The 25204-nt window shown below is 36.0% G+C and overlaps 1 protein-coding gene across 2 annotated transcripts in view; it reads left to right on the forward strand.

Moving 5' to 3' along the window:
* Positions 1-25204, forward strand: part of Ulk4 (unc-51 like kinase 4) — a 496824-nt gene that overhangs the window by 348633 nt on the left and 122987 nt on the right. For both annotated transcript variants that reach the window (XM_040290054.2, XM_013361299.4), the window contains one exon: positions 3514-3612. In XM_040290054.2, the coding sequence (XP_040145988.2) occupies positions 3514-3612 (99 nt within the window). The remainder of the gene's footprint in view (positions 1-3513; positions 3613-25204) is intronic.

Genomic DNA, 25204 nt, shown 5'->3' on the forward strand with positions numbered 1-25204 from the left:
AAGGTACAAGGTGCTGCAGAATGACTAATGGGAGAGGGGCCAAACTCAGTTTCGAGGCTGGGGATGGCCTTTCTAAGGAAGGTAAATATTTAGTAATATAACCCAGGTTACCAAACTTTCCGTTCCTAGGTTTTTTTCTGTCATTTCTGAAGTGGGTGTAGGAAAGCTTTTTACATTATTCTTTAGTTGTCTGTTCAACTGTTGATAATTTGCAGGTGTATTGTAGTGAGTGAAGGCAAGTGTCAGAATCTCCATTAGAAGACTGAGATAGGGTCACTGCATTTTAGTCTCACATGCATATAAAGCTTATCTATGATTGGGGAGGCTGTAGTTTCTATTTTTAGAATCTCTTGGAATTATCCAGTTTGACTCTTCTGTGGTCTTCCCCTTGAAGCTCTTCCCCATGAATTGTCCTGGCCCAGTTGTTGAGTGCAGGTGAAATTTTTCTGCCGTAGCCCATGGTCCTGATCATATCCTTTCCTTTGAAAACTTCAGTGACACCTCATTATCTATGACATATATTTACGACTCTCTGGGGAGACACTGAGGCTCTTGTATGGTTCAGCCACATGATGTCTCATCTGCCAGGCTTCTATTGCTGCCCATACCCAAACCAAGCATTCCCATCACCATCTTCTAAGTGGATCCTGATTCTTGTTACTCCCTTGCCTTTCCTCGTGAAATCCCCAACTTCCGAAATTACATACTCCACATAGACTTTATTCAACATCATCCAAATGATGAAGTCATTTGCCATATTAGGCCACCCAAACTTTGTTTTTATTTCTATTGTAGAAGTTTTGTACTGTCTTTTGTGAAGTTGTTTGGAAACTGGTTATCATTTAAATTTAATTGTGAATTCCTGGAGAGTAAAGACTGAGTCTTGGTCATCTCTGCATCAAGAGCATGCACATGAGAGCATCTGGGGAGCACAATGAGTGTGGAATTGGACTGATCTGGTCCACACCATGGACAGTTGTGCTGTAACATGTGCTTAAACCTACCAGCAACTGCATGGGTAGCAAACTGTCTCATTCTGTACAGATGGCCTCCCTTTGTGTTTATCAGCAGACCTCTTGGAGCACTTGCTTCTGTGCACTAGGTTCATGTAGCAATGGTAGACATCACAAAACTGTATTAATCTACACATTTTTATGCCAAGAAGTTGGCTATATTCTATCTCATATTATATCCTATTATATTGCTATTTAATATTAAACATTTAATAGTAAATGTTGATATCCCCAGGTTTTATATCTTAGGACTGTTAGATTTGTTATTTCTACCCAGACTTCTCAGAGAGATCCATATATATATATAGCACCTTAATTATTGTGACCACCCCTTATCCCATAGTCCATAACTGAACTCGGGATTTGTCTTCCAAACCCATTCCCCTGCCAGCAAGTCATGCCACCCTCACCCTGCTGTGCAAACAAAAACCTGGGCATGCATCTTAAAATTTTCATTTTTCATATTCCACATATAATCTGTCATCAAATAATATAGATTTTACCTTAAATATCTAACATCCAATTACTCCTCTCAAACCTTAACCTAGACCACTATCTTCTCTCGCCTGAACTGTACCAGTTAGGTAGGTCAAGAATATCTGATGGCTAGTCATGGGAAAAGTTACTGTGTAGCAATGACAAGTGACAGTAAGTTCTAGAAAGGGGTTTGGAGCGCACAGAGGCTGACAGTGTAGAGACAGGAGCCCTGTGCAAGATGCACCCAAAGGGCCACAGATCTGGTTGTCAGAAGGCTCATTAGAGGAAGCATGATTCTGAGAAGTGAAGACATATTGAGAAGAGAGCAAACCTGGGCCTCTGCATTTGTTTGTTTTCTGTTCCACATAGCCCTTGCTGCACAGAGATTCCATTGTGTGCTGACACTTTTGTGAAGAGAATTGAATTTCTAAATGCATTCCTGTCATGCAATTCTCTGTGCTACAAAGCTGCAACATTCTCTCTCTGGAACCCATGACCATTGCTGGGCAGAGTCTAGATGTTTCTTGGCTCTAGTAATAAACAACTGTGCAGATCTTGGAGGATCCAGAGCACCACCAAACATCCTGGTGGAAAAGTTCCCCATTGTGGGCTTGCTCCTTTGCTCCATCTGCTTGCTTATGAGGTTTGGAAAGGAAGCAGGGACACCATGCCCCTTGCTGTTGCCTAAGTCCTGATTTGCAACACAGCCTTAGCCTTACCAAGAGGGAATCAATTTACTTTAAAGGAAGACATGTTAAATGTTTAGTGTGATAAGGCCAATATTCCATGTCAGACAATGCTTAAGAAAGCACAGGACCAACCGCCAAGATTCAAGAAGGTTCAGGCCTCTAGGACAGTGCAACACATTTATTTTCTGGGAGGAAGCTCTGCCTTTCCAATAGTGAGGTAGGTAAGAGGGAAGCTCCAAGCTTCCAAATTAATGATCACTATTGTTCCCCATAGCTGTAGAGAGGTGTATATCGCTAAAAGATAAGTATCTCATTTTAATTAAATATCAAGTCATTTTGAACCCCCCCACCCAAAAAAAAGCAGACATCTGAAATTCTGTTCACTGCAGAAGCAAACTTGGCATTCATGAGAAAGATCTTGGAGTCCAGGTTAATGATCCAAGCATGTGCAGACTGCTCCGTGAGTTCAGGCAAAGGTCATCTAAAAGTGGTTTGTTTTTTTCTGAATAAAAGTAAAATCAGAGAGAAAAAGTATGAATGAAATATATACATCCTATGGCAAACACAATAAATATCAATATCACTTTTCAATATAAAACAATTCATCTCTATTATAGAAATGTCCTTTGGAATATGACAGTTCTATAAAACTCCTGGGAGATTTGCACTTAAAGTAAAAACCATTCACTCATTTCTTATTCTTAGGTAGTTTAAGCTTATATGTCATAAGAAATGTAGATCAGTATATGAAGCCTATTCATTCAGTGGTATATTAGGTAAATATTCTAGAAGGTGTTCTCTGTGCAGGTGTATGCATGCATGCAAAGAAAACATAGCAAAATTTAATTTTTTGTGTATATATACACACACACACAGTGCATAAAAATACTAAGATTAGTATACATGAATTGGAATCAATAGCTTTGTCACTCATTATCTATGGGACTTTAGACAAATGACATAGTTTCTCTAAACTTCAGTCTTCTTACCTAAGAAATGGGGCTAAAGCACCTCATCTCAGGAAGGTAGGAAAGATAAAGTGCTTATCCTCTTCAGCATGTGGAGTGTCACCATCCTTTCTCCAGCAGCATTTCCTGTTATTTCTTTATCTGTGGGCTCACTGGTTTTCCTCTGTATCCTGAGCTGGTGGCAGTGGCAGCATGTGCACTGTTTGTCATGTTATATCTCTTCTGGGGCCTCTATGTCCTGTGTCAGGGACCCAGGCAGAATGCTTCTCCAGACCCTTACGTCTGCTAGTCTGAGCGGATCTGTCTCCTATAGCTAAGCTGACTAATCACCAAGACCCATTTTTATTTATTTTCCCACTCTTCTAGGCCCAGAAGTCTGGTTTAGGAGGGGACACTCAGGCTGCCGAAGACCTGCTAGTGCTCTGCAAACCACTGACAGACCTCATTAGCCTGCTTATTCCACTGGTAAGAGCTCACCTGTTTATGTGTCTTTCAGAATATTTCTGAGGTTGAATTAATTTTATTTGAATTTCATGAACTTTTGAGTTTCTATGCTATTTTAATCCCCTTCAAAACCAGAACCAAAAGAACTTTGAAAGGTTTTTTTGCTCTGGAAATATAAATTTATGGTTTAAAACCAGGAAGCTTATCATTTATTTAAATACATATTTAAGTAAGGCAGAATCTCAAATCTAATTACTTTCTTAATGTGAGGTTAAAAAGAATTGAACAAATGAATTCCAAGAAGGAAGAGTAAATCATTATGGGAATCAATTCCCCTTCCAAAGGAGATTTTGGAATTACACTTGGCTTGCAGGACTCTCCAGAAACTTGAAAACACAGACATAGACCTGGGGCACCTTCTTTTTCAACCCCAACAAAAATGGAACATTTAAAATAGGTGAAATTAAATAAAAATGGGTGAGACTACACAAGACAACTGAAGATATGAAAAGAACCCAACAGAAACTCAGAATTTGGACCACCTGAACAGTTTTGAATAAATTTAAAGAGGACCCAACATACAGTACTTGCCCTTCAATAGAGCAGCCAGCCAGAGGGCCTGTTGATGGAATTCCATAGAAGCTCCTGAAGAGTGGAGGCAGCCTTGTGGCTCCAAGGATGACAGCACAAACAACCCAAGGAAATGCATCTCTATGGCTGCCACCCTTCACAGAGGCAGGCAGCTTTGAGTGCTGGGAAAACTGCTGGATTTACCCTGTGGCTTCAATGAGGACAGATGCAGTTTTGATGAATAATTCTGCAGTCTTAGTTGTATCCGATAAGTAAAAGTTTGTTTCAACTAAGGGAAATTTTAAAAAGGGAAAAATCACTACTGATTTATGTTAAATAAATAAGGAATAGAGCAGTCACCAAAAATGTGGCCCATAGGCTTACAATGTAGTGAGGGAAGGACACAAAATCCAGAGAACTAGACAGATCTTTGGTATAGAATGTTGCATGAAGTTACAGGACAGCAGCAAAATTGCTACATCACGGAATGTCGGCTGAATCCTGTCCTCTCACAGAAAAGGGAAGGAAACAAAGCAGGCTTCTGTGAACAGAGAGGGAAAACTAATAAACTACACAGCTTGAAGGATGTATAAAAGATGTAAAAATGCCCTATTGAAGATAAGTAAATGGACACAATATGTGATATAAGATAATACCTACATTTATAACAAAAAGGTTAAAAATAGTTTAAGAAAGACTGAAGGGAAACTCTGAGTGCACTCTATTTCACATGTATATTTTATAGATATGGTTTCAGTGTTTGCCACAGTCTGAGATTTTTTTTTCCTTTTAATAGGTGAGTTTATTCCAGTTGAACTCATTTATTCTTAATGTACTTATTGAAACTTATATATATATATAATGCAAAAAAAATCCTCTTTAACAGGAAAAGAGGGATCGTATAAAGAATAAAGTCCATAAGAAGATATAACTGCTATGAACCTTTTTGTATCAAATGTGTGGGATGGTATAAAATGAGAAGAACTAAAAACATAGGGAGGAATCCAATTGTATTGAAATATTGAACATACGTTTTTCATTGCTTGACAGAGCAGGGATTGGCCTGTGGGTTAAATCTAGCCTACACCCTGTTTCTGTAAATAAAGTTTATTGGTTCTGGTGATCAGCTACACAATTCATTTACACATTGTCTGTGGCTGCTTTGCCTCCTAATGGCAGTTGTAACAGAATAGTTATAACAGAAACCTTATATCCCATAAACCTATATTAATTACTCTCTAGCTCTTTAGACGTTTGTTGGCAGCTGCTATAGACAATATGAGTATTTTAGTAAGATTGATCTAATAGGAAAATATTCATCTCCACACTCTGAAAATAGAGACTGTACCATCTTTATTTTCTGGGAAGCATCTTTTAAAAGTTGACCAACTATTGTGTTAAAAGAGTATCAGTAAATTCCAGTATGTAATAATTGTATAGGCTAAAATCTTTACCCCAAAATATAATAAAATTAGAAGGAAAATAAAGATAATATAAAATGCACTATTATAAATACTACCCATAAGTACAGGAATAAAATGTTGTTATTATGTCATTCTGAGCCTAATCAGGATACAGAAAGCACACAATGATTTAAACAGAAAAATTTTAATATAAAGAATTATTAAGCTATGATAGAATATCTCTAAGATTTTAAAAGAGGTACTCTAAAACTGAGGTGAAAGGATAAACTTGAAAGGCATAGATCAGACTTCAATCGAGAGGGCAGGGTGCAGCCCACAATATAGTGGCAAAGTCTGTTGGGTTGCAAAGCCCAGAGCTGCCCACAGTCCACAAGAGAGCAGAAGACAAACCCCCAGGGATCAGGAGAATCAGAGCCAGGGGTGGGCATGCAGGCAAGGGCAGGTGTCACTGTGGGCAGAAGACTTGGAGTGCTCAGTGCCTGTAGGAAGGTCCACAGAGGGTGGCACCTTTGTAGGATGTAGGCAGACAGAAGGAATTAGGGTGCTAGTGAATGTGGGGAAGCTTGGAGTGCACAGTATCCTTGTTGCGAAAGCAGTAGGATAATAACCTTGGCTAGGACTGGGGATCCTTGAGGGACTTTGAGTCCTGGGCACATGGTGTAGACAGCCCATGACCAATGCCATTACACCCACACTTATTAGTGGTGTGGTCACCAGAACCAGCAAGAGAACCCCTGGCTCCTATAATGTGCCTTAAGTGCCCTCTATAGAGGAAAGTAACAGTCTTACTCTGAAGGAGGGAGGCTTTAAGGAAATCTGCCCATCATCACAAAACATGTACTGAAGGATACAGATGGAACCAATGGCAAGCAATGAATTTCTGGCACAGTGATCAAATTGAGCTCACTCCAGAAAGTAAGATGACCCACTGTTAGGAAATCTAACATTCTCCAAAGTCAAGTGGCTTTTATATCCTTCCAGCAATGGATGAGAGCTCTTGTCCCAGATATTATTAGTTCTTTTTTAAAAAAAATATTTTAAATATTTGACCATCTTAAAATAGTGTGGTAATGCCTCATTGTGATTTCAAATTGCATTTCAGTAATGATGAATAGTATTGAGCATCTTTTCATGTGTTTATTTTCCAATATTTATATTATTAAAGATATTTTTGTAATCTGAACTTCCTTCATAAAATGAATATATTAAAAGTAAATTGAGTTACTTTTTAAAAAACTTTTAAACATATCATTTCAGTGTCTATAAAATTTTCCAATGTTTTTAAGTCAAATTGTTGTTCCCTGGAATAATTTTAAATTAATTTTAGCTTTATTTTTTTCCAATTAACTCCAAAGTCTTTTTATGTAAAGAACATTCAGTCACCCTTTCTCAAATGAAACTTTCTTTTGTTATCTACATTCCATGCAATCACAAATTCAAAATGACATGGAAGATAAAATACAAGAAGTAGGTAAAAGTAAAACAATAACAGCAGCAAGGAAAGCCAGTATTGCATGGAACTTCTGGGCACAAGTGCCACCTAGCTTTGCCAATTACCAATTGTCACATTGGGCAAATATTAAATAGCAATACTTGTTATTTAATTTATGGATTCCATAGTTTCCTCACCTTTAAAATAGGGTTAATAATACTGACTAGATAATGAGGATATTATGGGGATTAAGTGAACAGTACCTGACACATAGTAAGTACTGAACAAATATATCTCCTATGAAAGTGATTTCATATTTGCCACATGGTATCCTGTGCTTCAGTGAGCTAGGTTCTGCTCTCAGTGCTTTTTACCTCTGGTCTCATTTAGTCCTTCCTTATTTATGATGAAAAGCCCATCCTCACCTTACAAATAAGAACCCTAAAGCTTACAGAATACATAATACAGAATAATAGGGCTAGATGTCTGATCTCAAATCCCACACTTTCCCCACTACAATTCTAGTTGTCAACTCTTGGAAATACTCTCGTTGAAACATAATCTACTGGATTAGAAATCCATTCTGTATTTTTTTTTTTTAAGTTTTGAAAAAAGCCCTTAGTTAGGAGTCATCTCCAGATGCAATTTGCATAGTTTAGGGAGAGATTCTGAATGAGGCTACTTTTGCGTTTTGTCCCGAAAACAATAAGAAACACATGAATGACGAAAAGTGCTTGTAGACTTCATAAATCATTTTTTGTTTAGGAAAGATAAAAGTTATCTTACACTTCTACTTTATGAGTCATATCCAATTCCTTAGAGTTAATTAGGAAATATAAATGATTAAGATGTGCTTTCAAAATGCAGGGAACAGCCTCACCCAGTAGCTGATGAGCTTGACTCTGCCTATACTTGTAATAACTGCCCTGTTACATGGCTCATTGCCGAGTTTGAGTGATTAGACTTAAATCTCAAAAGGGAGTAGGCAGTCCCATCTCCTGTCGTGGAGGAATTTGCATCTTTCAGAATTGTTTGTTGAACAGGTGTCTATCCCAGGTAATTGAATTTTAACAACCAGAACAGGCCATGATGAAAAATTCTTGGAGTGTTAAGAGTAGAGACTGAAGCTTACAATGCAGACTTGATGCTTCAGGGGCCTAGGTGCTGCTTGGGGAGTTTTCTATCGATTCTGAGGTCATTGAAGGGCAGAGAACCAGGAACTTTGAGCAGACAGGTGATTGTCTGCCGGTAGCACAGGTGTGTTAAACAGGGTGATAGGCATCTGCCATGTTCAAAATCGGAAGGTTTTACCTGAAGGCTGACTTTAGGAGTTTCTGTGATAAAGGAAGGAGGTCAGCTTAGAACCCATGACATGGTCTTTTGTGTTGATATTTTAGGATTTTTCATTTAAATATTTAACATGCTTTATGTATTCTTCCCCTATCCTTTTCCTGCCTTTTGTAAGATTGAAGCACAACTTTGGGTTCTACCTTCGGGGCTAACGCCTTTTTTCTTTCTTTTAAATGCCTTTGTGATACATTGAATTACATAAAAATGCCAGTGTCTGGCCATTGGGGCTTTACAAAAGTGGCATTTCATTTGGTTCAGGATTAAATTAGGATTATGTGACAACTTTTATTGGTTTGTACTACAGCTAGTTCCTGAAATTCATGAAGCCCATTTCCATACAGTTTTATCCCCCAATTACTTAAATTGGAATGTGATTCTAGGCTAGAGTTTGCCAGGTAAGTGGAGGCACCCTGGACTTGGAGTCAGAAATCAAAAACTCAGTGCCTGGCCCTGCTGCCAGCCAGTTTGTATGATCTTGGATGAGGGACCTTTGATTCTCACCTGGGAAGATTAAACAAGGTGGTATATGGGAAGGTACCTAGCAGGGTCCTGGCTGCATTTCATAAGCGAATTGCTTTCTTTTCTCACTTTGGCAGTTGAGTGTCATTTCTGTGAAAATTTTCATTCAATCACATGTTATCCTATATGTGAATCTACCCTAATCCTCTGCTTGCTATTTTTTTTTTTTTTTGATGGCTACTCTTTCCTTCATTTAGTAGTCCTCCTCCTCTCTCTCTCCACTCAGCTGGCCTGAGACAAGACCCCTCTGCTCAGCTCAGGCTCTTTACTCAGCAGATTCTGGAACTTTTTTTGTAGATTCCCCCCACTGGTGTTTACAGATTCTTCCCAAAGGTCCCTCTTGTCAACTCTCTTTTTCGAATTTTTCTTCTGATTATTTACTGTGAATATTTACATATGTAAAAGTACGGAGTCAGGTTTGCTTGAAGAGCAATTGCTATAGGTCTTCCTGATTTTCCCTGGAGTTCTCCTGGAGCAGCCTCTTACACTGTTCATCTTAGATCCCAGGTGTCTCATGGCGAAGCAGCCCTGGCATCCAGAGTAGGTAATTACCCAAGGATAAAAATCATTCTCTGAGATATTTTTCCCAGCTCTGTGGGACAGTGCCTCTGTTACAAGTAACTTGATCATACTTAGGTTCCTTTTATTGGCCAGGCGTCTGCCTAATGTATGTGAGCTGTATTGTGTATATCCACATTTATCACTGGAGCCATTAGACTTAAAAATGGCCTGTGACAAGAACATTGCCATGTATCTTTTGTGGGAAAGATTAACAAACGTTTATAGCTGTATATAAAGTAAAGAAAAATAGTAATAAGGCCTTGGAGGACCTAAACTAGAGCACATCTAGATCAAAGATAAATTTTACAGTGGTTGTTTAAAAATGTAATAGGTTACAGGATGAGGTGCTGGAATTGCTTTCCTGTGGGAAAAAAATAAACCGACTTTCAGGTTTCATCTTACTTGGATATTTTTTGAGGTTTTTGGCTTACAGACAGAGGAGTGAACTTGCTAGTTTTTGAGGTTCTTTTCACATATGGTTCTATGAAAATAAACTACTTATCCTTAACAGAATATGAAACCTATCAATCCATAGTTTATGAACCACAGTCGATCTCCCTTGTCTTTGGAAGATAAATTCCAAGACTGCCAATGGATGCCTAAAACTCTGGGTAAACTGCGTATATGGATGCCCCCAATTATGATGGCTTGACTTGGAATTTTTTTGACTTTACTGTGGTTTGAGAGTTACATGCATTCAGTAGAAATTGTACTTTAAATTCGGATCCTTTCTCAGGCTAGCAATATGCTAGTGATAGTGTCTCAAGATGCTTGTTGAGCTGTGTTGCTTTCTGTAATGTTTGGTAGGTTAGGTGTATTAAAGGCATTTCATCTTAAGATACTTTGAAATTACAATGGGTTTATCTGAATGTAACTCCATTGTAAATTATGGATCATCTGTACTGTTTTTTTCTTATACATGCATACCTTTGATAAAGTTTAGTATATAAACTAAGCACAATAAAAGATGAACAATAGCAACTAATAATAAAACAGAGCAATTAAAACATATTGTAAAAGTTATGTGAATGTGGTTGCGCTTGCTCGCCCTCCCTCTCAAAATATCTTATTATACTGTACTCACCCTGTCTCTTTTTTAAAAAATGTGTGATGACACAGGCTACTATTGACTTTCCCTGTGAATCCCCAGGATGTTGTTCTGAGTACTGTAATGAAATTTCCCATCTAGCTCCATCTAAGATCATGAATCATCCCTTTGTCCAGCGTATCCACATGTATATCCTATCCCACCTGTTAGTCAATTATTAGCTATTTCAGTTATCAGATCAATTGTAGTGGTATTATAGTGTTGATGTCCAGAGAACCCTCAGAATGGCAGGCAGTTTGAAATTTATGAATTATTTACTTTTGGAATTTTCCAATTAATGGTTTGCCTATAGTTGATAATGGATTGCAGAGTGGACACATTGTAGGAGAATCATAGTGAACTGTATGTAAAAGAAAGATATCCTTAGTCTACTTTGAGAAACTGATGATTCTAGACTCTCTGCCCATAAAAATGCCTAGACCCAGACATATGCAAAGTTCTACACATGATTGATAATTTCAGGAGGAATTTTGAATTCTCACATGGCAATCATTATAAACTATAACTAATACAGGTTATAATGAGCTGAAATGATGCGGTAGCAAAATCACTTGTATATGTCTTCCTCCTCCCACTAGACTGTAAGTCCTTTGAAGGCAAGGGCCATATCTATTTGCTTCACTTTGGGACCTAGTATAGAGAAAGGATTCAGTAAATATGTTTGTAGGAAAAGAAGTGAAAAGCTAACATGTACAGTGTATTTTCTTAGCATAACTGAGAATAGACCAAATCTAATAAGACATAGAATCAAATACAAATTTATCCAGTTTGTCTGCCCCCTGCTCTTCTACCATACCTGAACTAGCCCCTCAAGAGGTGGTAATGCTTATGGCTAACTAGTTCACTTGCTTTCAAATCACATCATCTGACTTCTTTCTAGAGGTTGCCCTCTTAGCAGGTTCTTCTCTAACATTCACTGGGCAGCCTGATTTCTGCAACAACCTATACCCCATCTTTGATTGACAGAACATGAAAGAGCAGTTAGCATTGCCCAGGGACTCCTGTATTTCTGAAAATTGCTATACTTGTAGTAACTGCCGTATATAAAAACCCAGCCCTAGGATCCCAGCAGCACTGGTGATCATAGAAGCCTCTAAGCAGTCAAAATAGGTGCCACAGCTTCAGTACCCTTTTCTAACAGCAGTTCCCAGGGCTCTGACATTCAATGTTTATATTTGGGTAGTTTTAGGGAAACAAAGGCCCCAGAATTGCAGGTATGTACTCTCCTATTACTTCTTACACCTTTGTCTTGAAATGGTGGTAATGTTGAAGTATGTTTTTTTAATGCTGTTTTGTTTTTTTATTTTAACTTGTTATATATGACCAAAGAATGCATTACAATTCATATTACACATAAAGAGCACTTTTCATATCTATTTTTTTTAAATAGCATTTTGTTAGTGATCAAGGCTTCCTGCTCTAAGCTGAGTAGGAAAACATTCACTTCTGTGATGGAAAGAAGGAGTGCCTGAGTCACCTCCTCTAGAAAATCACTCCCATTGATGACCTACCCAACATCCTTCCATTGTCTTCTTTTCAAGCCCATTTTCAAGTAGTAATGCTTTAATGTGGATGCGTTTCCCTAACATAACAAGACTGGACAGCAGAACAGACCAAAGAGAGGAAGTGAGAGTAGTATGGAAGAAAGACTTGAATGTTGAACTGAAACATGCATGGGTCATGTCGAAAACAAAGTCTAGTTAATTAAAAGGATTTTAAGGGTGCACTTTATTTTTTATTCCCAGTACACTTTCCTTGACTTTAAAAATCTAGGCTTATGATATTTTTGCATCACTAATGCTTGAGTTTTTATGTGCATCATTGAGGAAAGTGAGTCTTAGTAATTGCACTCTCATGCAGGTAAAGTTATAGAGGTTAACAATTAGGACCACATCAGAATACATCCAAATTTTAGTATAATTTACACATGCATATCTCACATATTATGGAAGAATTGATCATGATGGTAACTACCCGTGGTTTTTAGAGTTCTGGAACTCAAAGTTGGAAGCCAACTATGGAATGAAAGTTGGTATATTAAAAGGTAAATTGGTATATATCAAGAGTCTTAAAATTATTTATACTTTTGAATTTATACATTTGAATTCTACTTCTAGAAATCTTGCATAGGAAATAATCACAGAAATACAGAATTGATTGTGAAAACAGATATATTCATGGAATTATTTTTAGTATGAAGAATTTTGTTAATAACCTGTGTTTACCCATTGTAAATAAATTAAATTTCATTTTTAAGACAGAATTCTATGTACCATTAAATATGATTTTTCCGAGCATGTTAACAATATGGAAAAAATATTTTAATATAAGTTTAAATGAAATATCACAATATTTATTAATCATGATATGCCAATTACAAAATAATAAGAACAAAACAGCCATGACAGTGCATACCTATAATCCCAGAGACTCAGGAGGTTATGGCAGAAGAATCACAAGTTCAAGGCCAACCTCAACAATTTAGTGAGGCCCTAAGCAAAGACCCCGATTCCAAATAAGATCACTTTCCAAGGTACTAGGGGTTAAGATTTCAACACATCTTTTTAGGGTACACAGTTTAAGCCATAATATTATCTAATGTAAAATGCCTTTGACTCGGCAATAAAAGGGTTAGAAATTTACCCTGAGGAGACACGTTGGCAAACAGCAAAGAATTTCTGGGTAGGATTGTTTTTAGTAGTGAAAAATTAGAAGTATCTTGGCAGTCAGTTGTGTATTAGTTAATTATGTTTTCTGTATAATACAATGAAACTAATAAAAAAAGAGATGTAATTCAGTATTTATTGCCATAGGAAACAATTACAACATATTGAACAAACAAAGTAAATTATAAAGCAACATGGAGCAGTGCCACACACCTGTAATCCCAGTGACTTGGGAGACTGGAACAGGAGGATTGCAAGTTCAAAGCCAGCCTTAGCAACTTAGAGAGGCCCTAAGCAACTTAGCAAGACACTGTCAAAGTAAAAAATAGAAGGAGCCAGGTGTGGTGGTGCATGCCTATAATCCCAGCAACTCAGGAAGCTGGGGCAGTAGGATCAGAAGTTCAAAGCCAGCCTCAGCAAAAGTGAGGCACTAAGCAACCCAGACCCCCATCTCTTAAAAAAAAAAATTATATATATATAATACATATAATATATATTACATATATATTACATACAATATATATTACATATAATATATATTACATATATATATTACATATTATATATATATATATATATATATAATATGAGAGAGCGTGCATGCACCCGCATGTGTGTGTGTGCTGGGGATATGGCTCAGTGGCTGAGTGCCCCCGAGTTCAATCCCTGGTACCCCCACCCTGAAAAAAAAATAAGTGGACTGGGATGTTGCTAGTGGTAAAGTGCCCCTGGGTTCAATCCCCAGTACACAAATATATAAATGTTATCTATATAATAAATATATGTATACATTTTTATATAAATGTATGTGAGTGTATGTGTACATACATGCATACACTTAAATATATATAACTTGTATTTAAAATCATTTAATAACTAATAACATTCAGCATAATTTACAATTAATAGGCACATACACAGAGGTTGTACTTGCTTTGCATTATTCTGCTAGGCCTAAATTCCAATTAAATAATATCAGTCCCCTTAATAACATGGTCCAAATTTCATTTCCCATGGTATATTAATTGGGAGTAAGGGCATGAAGTACAAACTTTGCTACCAGCTCTTCAGTCAGTAAATCACTATGTAATTAACAGACATGCATCATCGTAAATGACCAATCATGCCACCTATTTCTAAGTCCATTACCAGTTGATTACTGTGATCTGTTTTTTATTTCATACACAGACTCCAAAACATGTGATTCTGTTGCCTCTTTGCCCCTTACTGATAAATGCAGATACCATTTTACAAAAATGAATAATGGAAAGGAATCATTCATCAAAGATGAAAGTGCACCAAAGAAACAAGAAGTGATAATATGGGGAGATAAATTTGAATGGAAAGTAAATGGAGTTATAAAAGAAAGAGCTGACTCTAGATCGAGAAGAGGGGTGGGAGGGTATGGGAGGGGCAGGAGGTTAGCAAGGATGGTGGAATGCAATAGACATCATTATCCAGAGTACATGTATGAAGATACGAATTGGTATGAACATACTTTATATACAAACAGATATGAAAAAATGTGCTGTATATGTGTAATAAGAATTGTAATGCATTCAGCTATTATTTATTTCTAAAAAATCAATTAAAATTTTTTAAAAAGACAACTGCAGAAATGTTGGCACTGTTGCCCTTTGAGTGGCTCTAAATGCATAGCCTGAGGAACCTAGGGAGAATTTATCTACCTAAATGAGAAAAATGGTTTTCGTGAAATGGATGAGGTTGCACCAGAAGAAGTGGTACTTACCCACCACTTTGAATTGTAGGAACTTTTAGAGAGATTTTTATGACATTGAAAATGCAAAGGATGAGCCTGGGGATGTGGCTCAGTGGTAAGTGCTTGACTGGTAATCATGAAGCTCTGGGCTTTATCCCCCACACCATGCACACATGCATGCGAATAAGTGCAAAGGATAAAGTGTTGGGAGTTGATCCAGATTTAGAAAGAGGCATGGAAAGGATCTCTCTTCTTCACACTGAAACTTTTAGTACAAGACAAGGACTATTCAGACTGTTCAAACAACTCTTGATAAGTGGTTGTGTTAAAAAAAATTTTTTTTAGTTGTAAATGGACACAATGACTTTATTTATTTATTTAAAAATATGTTTTAGTTGTCAATGGAGTTTTATTTATTTATATGCAGTGCTGAGACTCGAACCAGTTCCTCACATGTGCAGGGCAAGCACTTTACTACTAAGCCCCAACCCCAGCCCTTGATAAGTGTTTTTAAATAAATAAAACACTTTGATTTTCAGTGTTTCAAATTAGTGCTAAATAAAAGGTTTCCTTTTAAATTCTCCTAGATGTTTATAATAAGAGATTTTTAATGTTTTGATTAAAAAATTTTAAGAAACAGAGCAATCTTAATTTTCCCATCCATTAAGATCATTTGCATGGTTTCAGTCTGCATGGTCATTTTTATGGTCCATGCAAAGAGAGGACTGCTTCTAAAAATAATAGGACACACACTGAAATACTTGCAGTGGTTTACTCTGGGTGATAGAACTACAAGTGATTTTTATTTTCTTCCTTACTCCATCTTCTCTATGTTTCAGATTTTCTCTCTTTTTTGGTACCAAAGATTTAACCCAGGGGCACTTAAACATTGAGCAACATCCTCATCCCATTTTTTTTTGTTGTTGTTGTTTGTTTATTTCCTGTGACATGAACTCACTAAGGTGCTTAGGGCCTTGTTAAGTTGCTGAAGACTGCTTTGAACTTTGGATCCTCCTGTCTCAGCCTCTCCAGCTGCTGGGGTTATAGGAATGGGCCACTGCATCTGGTGTGTTTCAGGTGTTCTTAACATTTATCACTTTCTATGGTATCCATGTTTCCTTAGAAAAAACAATTTATAATATTTCTACCTTCTGTCTTGTCCCAGCTTCCCAATACCTTCTAACAAATCAGTGGTATCTCTTTCCCATAAGCCAACAGTTCACTTTAAGCTTTTCCCTCCCATTTGTAGAATAAAAAAATCAAGACCAACTGCATACTGCCTACAGGAGACTTGCCTTAATATAAGAGGCACAAGTTGGTTAAAGGTAAAATCATAAAAGAGGGTGAATTGTGCTAATGCTAGTCAAAAGAAAGCTGGCACGGTTATTTTAATATTAACCAGAGTAGATTGTATAACAAAGAATATTACCAGGAATAAAAAGTCATTTTCTAATGATAAGTTGGACAATTCATTAAGTAGATATAACAGTGTTGAACAAGCTAAATGAAGCAAAAAAAACGTGTTATAAACATAAGGACAAAAAGACAAATTTTCATTTTAATTAGATTTTAGTATTCCTCCCTTGATAATTGATAGAACAAATAGAAAATGGGCAAGGAAATGGTAGATTGAAGCAGCAGTGCTATTGAATTTGACCTGATTGATATTCATAGAACAACCAACAAAAGTAGAAAATATGTTCAAGTGCATGAACATTTTATGAAGATGGCTCATATTCTGAGCCATAAAACAAGTCTCTAAAATGATTCAAGTCATATAAAGCATTTGAAAACTTATAAATACATAAAAATTTTATGTAACTTTTGTACTACATGGTAATAATATTTTATAAATATATAAAACTCACCATAATGAGTTTAAATTTAAAAATCAATAAAAAGCATATTTAGAAAAATTCTCAAATACCTAAAATGGTGGACATTTCTAAATAAGCATGAGTTAAATGAAAAATAAAAAATTAGAAATTTGAACTAAATGAAAATGTTATCAGACTTTTATCCAGCTGCTTCGAATACCACAAGCCAATTCATTGAAGAGACAAAGAACTCAGGCAAGGAAGGTGACTTTATTTGAAAAGCTGGCTGATGCAAAAGATGGAGGACTCTTGTTCAAAGTCCATCTTGCAGGGAATCTGATTTAGGAGTGTTTTATATGGGTGGGTGATGGTTGGTTGTAAACCACAGGCACCTTTTCACAGCAAGAGAAGGTTGATCAGACTGTTGAAGGGTCAGATGATGCACATCTGATCTTAATTGCCTAGTCACAAGATGTTTTTCAGTTCTGCAAATATTAAGAGAAACAACTATTATTTTTGTTTACTGATTAGATTGCTTGTGTGCAGTTTCTATTAAAACAGAACTTATAGGGAGAGAGATTTATAGCACACAACTCCTATGTTAGAAAAGGAGAAGAAAGGTCTCCAGCCAGTGACCTCAGTTTCTACCATAAGAGTCTAGGAAATCAAATTAAACCCAAATAGAGTAGAAGTATATTTAGGGTGTGTGTGTGTGTGTGTGTGTGTGTGTGTGTGTGTGTGTGTGTATCAATCACAGCACAAGTCAATGACAGGAGAACTGTAGAGAAATTAAGCCAAAACTCAGTTCTTTGAAAATATAACAAAATTAATAAACTCATTGACAATGAGAAGAGGAATCTGGAGAGACATCCTCACAAATTCTACAGACATTAAGAAGTTAACATTCTGAACAGGTTTATGCCTAGCAACTAAAAAACTTAGATGAAATTGAAAAATTCTTTAAAAACAGAAGCAAGTGAATCTTATTTAAGAAAAAATAGATAACTTGAGTAGCACCTTATCATTCATAAAATTAAATTTTTAGTTTAAAATGTTTATCCATAAGGAAATCTGCTGCCCCAGGTGAATTCAGTATTAAATTCAACCAAACAATTAAGAATTTTATAAAAACTTTCCTAGAAAATCAGAGTAGTTCTATTTCCTCACTCTTTCTATACGGCCAGCATTACCCTTATACCAAAAAACAAAGACATTACAAGAAAACTGCACACTAGTATCTCTTATGATCATAGAGCCAAAATCATTAACAAAATTTAAATAAGTTGAATCCAACCTTATATTAAAAAGATATATGAAATAGTAGGGATAAATCTGACAAACCATATGAAAACTATAAAACATTGCTTAGAAAAATTAAAGAACCTCTGCATGCATGGGAAGTTAACTGTTTATGAGTTGAAAGACTCAGTATTGTTACAGATTCTTCCCAAATATAAACTCAATGCAACCCCACTGAAAATCTCAGTAGACTTTTATAGAAATCAGCCAACTGTTTCTAAAATTATATGAAATACAAGGGACCTTAGAATAGTCAATACAACTGTGTTAGTCAACTTTGCATTATCATAACAAAATACAGGTTACTTAGAAAGTAAAGAGACCTTTATTTGGCTCACAGTTTTGGAGGCTCAAAATTCACATATTCTAGTGTAGTCTCAGAACTGACCTTGGGTTGCATCATCAAGTATGGATGTCAATGGCAAGAAATTATGTACTGAACCAGAAATATAGAGAGCAAGAGAGACTGGGTATTCCAAGATACCCATTGAGGGTATGCTTCCAGGGACTTAAGGAGATCCCACTAGGCCCTACCTCTTAAAGATTCTCAGAACCTGCCAACAGCACTATCCTAGGAAGCCAAGCTGTTAACATATGGATCTTTGAGGGAAGCATCTAATGGTTCTTGTATTTAGTGGTTCTCTTCTCCATTTTAGTCTTCCTTCCTATTTAGGCTCATCAAGAGTGGGAGTTGTTTGTGTTATGTGATGCTCTTATTTCTTTTCTCTTTACCAGTTGACGCCTGGTTTCATAATTACCTCAGCTCTGCCCTGGGTCCTCCAATCTAGAAATAGATGAGAGGCCCAGATTTCAATCTCACAGAGATATTTGGTATATCACAAATCCAGATACTAAGCCTGCAGTAAAACTGTTTTCGCAGGTTCTGTTTATAATATTTTTAATGTTTTTTAGCTAGACCTTTATTATTTATTGATTTATATGCAGTGCTGAGAATTGAACCCAGTGCCTCACACATGCCAGGCAAGTGCGCTACCACTGAGCCCTAAGCCCCCCTGGTTCATGATATTTTCAACAATAGAGCCACCTTGTTTAAGGGGACCCAGAGCTGGAATAGCTGCTTTATTTCTTTATGTGGACACAGAATCCCAGCCCTCACCTCACACTTTACACTTAGCTTTTATCTTGCCACACTAGAAGTGGTGTTCTTATTACATTGAAGATCCTGTTTTGGGAGAGCTACTTATGGCTGCTTTTTGAACTTCAAGCTGGTGTGTGTTTGTTCAATTTCTGGTCTGCAGAGATATTTATCTTGAAAAGTTCTTATTTTGGTTATTATGTGTGTATATGGGAGGAGGGGGTTACAATTTTTGAACTCATGCATCTCTTGATTGGAAGTCACATACCTATTCTGTTCCCAGGTTTATCCTTTAGAAGTTTTCAACATGTTCATTCATGGCAAACTCTCAACAAATAAAAGTTAGCTGCAAGAATGGGATATACTCTTAGAATCTGGTTACAAAACCAAATTATGTCATGGTCTGATTTATGTCATATTCTGTGTATATAAAGAACACAAAAAGAAGATTGGAGAAACACGAAGGGATTGATAGGGTAATTCTAGACAAATTTTTATTAAAAAATGCCTTTCTGTGCTGTTCTTCCTCTTTTTGTTTTTCTTTTTCAATAAAGATGTATTTAAAATTTAGAATACACTAAAGTTGTTTTAATTTTGCAAAGAGAAAGCAAATGAAAAAGGTCCTGATGTTCACCCCTCTGACTTGGGGTCCTCATGCCTTCGGGCCCCTCCCTTCTCCCATCCTTGAGCCTCAAGTCATGTTTGCACATGCTTTTCTATAACCCTCCCCACTGGCCTTCTGTTCTTCCTTCTGTTCTAATGCTTTCAGGTGCTCTACCAGGATCAAAAAGGTTTGTAAAAATAAATAAATAGTTTCTTCTCCATATCCTTCAAAAAGTTGCTCCTAGATACTTTTTGATACTCTCTTAATTAGAATTAGAAAATACATGTCACTATTTGATATTCCTTTAATTAGAATCAGAAAAAAAAAAATTCTGAAGTATGGTTTTCTTCTCTGGGAGAGTAGCACACTAATGTCTAAGCATCTGTGGAAGTCGGCAAAGGAATTCAGATCATTTCTGCTTTGATTTGGGTATGGGAGATAAAACAGGTTTAGTATTCCTGAAGCAGGGCAGGACACATGGTAGTCAGCTCCAGCCTTGGCAACTTAGAGGCATTGCTCATCCTGTATGAGTGGGAACCAAGGTGTTCTCTTGATCTGCTCAGAGTACAGTGTGTATGGCATGGAAGCAATAACAGCTCATTGCCAGTTCCTTCCATTCTAGATATATCTGATGTTCTTCCCATCAGATGGAAAGAAGTGTCTGCATTGTAATATACCTTATCATTTTGAGTAAACAGTGAGGTTTTCTCTAAATTTAGGATGTGAAATTCCAGAATCAATTCTGCCAGGTAAGCTACGAGCTGCTTAGATGATTTAGAAGTACACCTCTCTTCCATCTTTCCTGACAGTCGCCAGTGCAGTAAAAAACTTGATAAATATTCATCAGCTCTGCAACTCTTGAGTTTCTCATAGTAGCTGTTATCATCAAAATTCACTCTTTAATTCTGCCAGCAAAGGTCAGCATCCTGTTCTATTGAGTGGAGATTAAGATCAGTTTGGTTGACTTTCCTGTGGCAAAAGCAAAAAAGACTCTGTAGTACTATAATAAATATTTCTTTACTTCCAAAATAAATAGCTGCATACAACTTAGTATAGCATAAAGTTTTCTTTTTTTGTTTTCACATCAATTTTGATAATATATTTTATTTAACCCTAAATATCAACTACATTATTGTTTCCACATGCTGTCAATATGAAGTATTATTGATCTATATCACATTCTTTTTTCTATTGAATCTATCCTGCACTTTAAAAATGTTGCCAGACCTTCCACTTGCAAACGTGGGAAGTTCCAAGTTTTGGCACCTACTGCTATATCCATGAAATGTTAAAAATAGCAATTATTTAAAGGAAAAAATGCAGATGAGATGTTTTGTAGGTATACTACCTATAACATTTGTTAATCTTCATTAATTCTCAGTGTCCTTCCTGAGGGAGCTGAATTGTGTCCCTCTGTTGCAGAGGACTGTGAGGCTTTGGTTTCCAACATAAGCAGCAGCCCTTGGGTCTGCTTTCTAATTATTATCAAAGAACATGGCCACCTGGTCCCCATCCCCATGCAGTCAGACCATTTTGGGATGTGGCCCCTACTACATTCATATCCAGTGACCCCATACATCTGATTGACATAATGCATAAAGGCTTCTTTTTCATCCTGATTATTGAAAGATTTACCAGGGAATTGAAATGACGTTTTTCTGCCTCCAAACAGTGGTTGGACTAGAAGATCTCTGATGACCCCTTTAAATTCTTGTAAAGTTCGTTTAAGAGATATTGAAGTATCTAATAAATAATGAAATATAATTTATAAAAAAACTAGTATTAATTTTAAATGAAGCTATATACATACTATTATATAGTATAGTGTTTCTTTAAAACACATCAACAAGGAATATTCTTAAGTTCATTAACGTGCAGTTTTTCTATTTCCCTTCCATTAAAGTATCACTTAAGTCAAAGAGTAATTAATCACATATTTAGTTCAAAGTTACTATTATATTCATATGGAACTTTATTTAGCAATTTTTGAGTTACTTTGGGCCTTGTCTACATGATCTGCTAAAACAAGTTGAGGAAAATCAGCCTTAATTGATTTGACCTTATCAGCATCCTTTCTAGAAACGGGTGTATTGTTAATTTGGAGCATTAGTTTGTATATAACTTCTAATAGGTATTTGAATTTTCTCTTTGATTGGATAATCTGATCATTAGTAAGTTTCTAAAATTTCTACCTGTCCTTGAAATTAAACTGTCCTTAGGTCCTCAGGTCTTTAGGATACCACTAAACACCTGAAATATGTGATACATTCTCTGAGAAAATGTTCTACCATCAGGAGCACATCTCTTGAACCAAAGACTTTAAATATGTAGTATATTTTACAGAGAAATAAATTTAAGTGTAAATTGTTTGCTTAAACTGTATTTATCTTTCTTTTTGTCAGTGTGAATTGAAGGGGAAAAAATTTTAACTCATAACTTTTTTATAATTATGGCTTAGCTCATAACTAAAGATTCACTTGAGGCAAAAGTGGGAAACTCACATTTCTTATAAATGATACCTCAAAGCTGTTTGGAATGCAGAAGCCAAGATAATTACAAAATCCATCATGCAGAAACACTGCAAATACAGAAAATTCAATGTTTAACTCAGTGATCAGTTTCCCTTAATTTATCATTGAGAGAAAAATAAATTGACCATTTACGAACCAAAACTCATTTTTCCTGTAAGTTATTCTTTAATTTAGTTCAAACTAAAACACTTTGACCATTAATACTGGGAAAGCATAGTAAAATATAAAAATATAAAATAAGGTAATATATTTTCATGCTAGGACTTCACATATGTGGTAATAGAGTGCAAATGAAAAGTGAAAAACTGGTCCTACTAGTTATAGGCAGGTAAATTCTCTTCTTGATCCATTAGTTCCCTCCTGAATTTTCATGATTGCATAGTTTACAGAATTTTACTTTTTTCTTTTATATTTCTTTTATTTTTCCATGGTACTGGGGATTAAATCCAAGGCCTCACACATATTAGACAACTGTTGTACCACTGAGTTTTGCCCAGCCCATCTCTAAACATTTTGAGTGTTTAACAAATACATTTTATATGCTTCTGTTCTTTTTAAAATTAAAAAATACACACACACACGGAGATTATATATCCTTATCTAATCTCCAATAAAAATTATTTGTATGAATGTGTATGTATATGTATATATACATATATATGCATGTATTTATATGCATATATGTGTATGTACACATATGTATAATATGTATATTATTAAGATTATTTCTTGTTGATGTGTTTAAAAAAACACTATACTATATACTAGTATATAGGTTCCTTTGAAACTAATATATGTATAATTATGTAAAAATAATTCAAACTCTTTGGAAGGGTTAAAAGGTAAAAAACATATATATATATATATATATATTTTGGTTAATAAAAATAATGTTTGTTTTCACAGTTATATGTATTCATGTGTGGTGTTAAATGAAAATATATATATACCCCTTTTTATACAATGTGCTTATAGTATACATACAGATCTGTAACTTGCTCTTTTCCCCTTTCTCAGTATTTTAGCAAAATTTCTTATTATTTTCCTATAAATGAAACTATTTTAAAATTAATTTTTATTGGTACATCATAATTATATGTAACAGTGGGATTCATTGTGAGAGATTTTTATGTGTGTATAATATTGCGTCTGTACTGAACAAGTGCAGACTTTTTTCTTGTCATTTTTCCCTAAACAATACAGTGTAACAACTAGTTAGTGTTTACATCACATTTGGTATTATAAGTAATCTAGAGAGGATTTAAAGTATACAAAAGGATGTGCTAGGTTATATGAAAGTATTGTATCATTTTATAGAAGGGACTTGAACATCTGCAGATTTGGATATCCTTGGACATCCTGGAACCGGTTCCTCCATGGATGCTCAAGTAATGAGTGTGGCAGCTTCCAAGTGGGAGAGCTATTCTTGCATATTTCCCAAGGGTTACAAAGAAGACGTTGTTTTTATATTGCATGCTTTTGCAGAGAAAGTGAAATTTTCAGGATTGGTCCCCCTCTGGAAAGACACCTTTTCTCAATTGGCTCATCAGAGAGAAATAGACTCCAGAGATATTATGCTGTTTCTTTTGGGGTAATAAGGAAGATTTCATTTAAAGTTGGAGTGCTGGTGGATAATAAATATTTTGCCATGCTTTTTTTTTTTTAAGTGTTTTAAGGTCATACTGATTGCAATTCACCTTGTCATTCCTGGTCTTCAATACATAAACTTGATTTTTAAACTGTGGAAACTACTGCTGCTGTGTTATCAGCATGGATAATAGCATAGTACCATGGAAATGCACATTTACAGGTAACAAAGAAAGAAATGGATGCATTTTAAAAATTGGAGACAAAATAATGTTACCTAACTTATCTGACATTCTGTATGAGGCCACTTGGCAGAAGATAGTGGCATTTCCCTGAATCACATGGGTTAGCCCTGAGCACCCATTTATTTAGCTGCATAAGTTGGCTTCAATGGTTACCACATGAATGACCATGGGCAAGTTAATAAGGCTCCTTTTCCACCTCACAAAAGAGAGGAAATTGTAACACCCCACAAAGTTGCTGGGAGGAAGAAGGAGTAATGCATGAGGAGCTCTTAGCATAGCCCTTGGTGCATGGCAAACGCTCTGCCCACTCACTGTTTGCCTCTGTCTCTGTTGTATTATTGCTGGTCATATATTATCTTTATTATTCAGTAGTACAATAAAATGTGGTGAAAAACCATTATGGCTACAATTAACAAAATTCCCAGGTATCTTCAAAAGTGGACTATATTTAAGGTAAACAGCAAACTCGGTGCATTTCCTTTGTTTTATATTATTTATTTGCCACTGCCAGAGGAAGCCCAGTTGATGGTTTGTAAGCTCAGAAAGCATGCCTATGCATCATTTTTGAAACAGGAAAATAATGTGGATATTTAATAGTGTGGATATTTACCCATAACTGTGATACAGTAAAGTTAGCAGTTTTGATAATGATGTTTGGCTTTTTTGTTTTGGTTTAATGCCTGCAAAATTACCCTGCCTATGGCTCCCAGAGGCCCTTCCCATACAGCATGTTCTGTAATCATATTACGGATCTAATAAACATCCATCTCTTATTGTAATAAACACTCTTTGTGAACAGCCTCATTAATGTGCTAAAATAATGTACCCAAGGGTATTTCCAACAATTTCTTGGCAGCTCTAAAATTAGATACCCTAACAGCTCTATTGGTGCAAAACCTGCCCTTTCAGCTGAAGGGTCAAGTCCCCTGCAGTGCTGTGCAGATCATGAAGGTACATGGAGCAGAGCTCCCAGGAAAGGCACTTTGTGGGCAACAAAGTTCTATAGCATAAAGCTTTAGACAAACTCTTGTTTTAATTTTAGTTCTGGATCAGTCACTTTGAATAAATTAACCATTCATTTAGA

This window comes from Ictidomys tridecemlineatus, chromosome 2 (genome assembly GCF_052094955.1).
Source record: "Ictidomys tridecemlineatus isolate mIctTri1 chromosome 2, mIctTri1.hap1, whole genome shotgun sequence".
Classification (NCBI taxonomy): Eukaryota; Metazoa; Chordata; class Mammalia; order Rodentia; family Sciuridae; genus Ictidomys; species Ictidomys tridecemlineatus.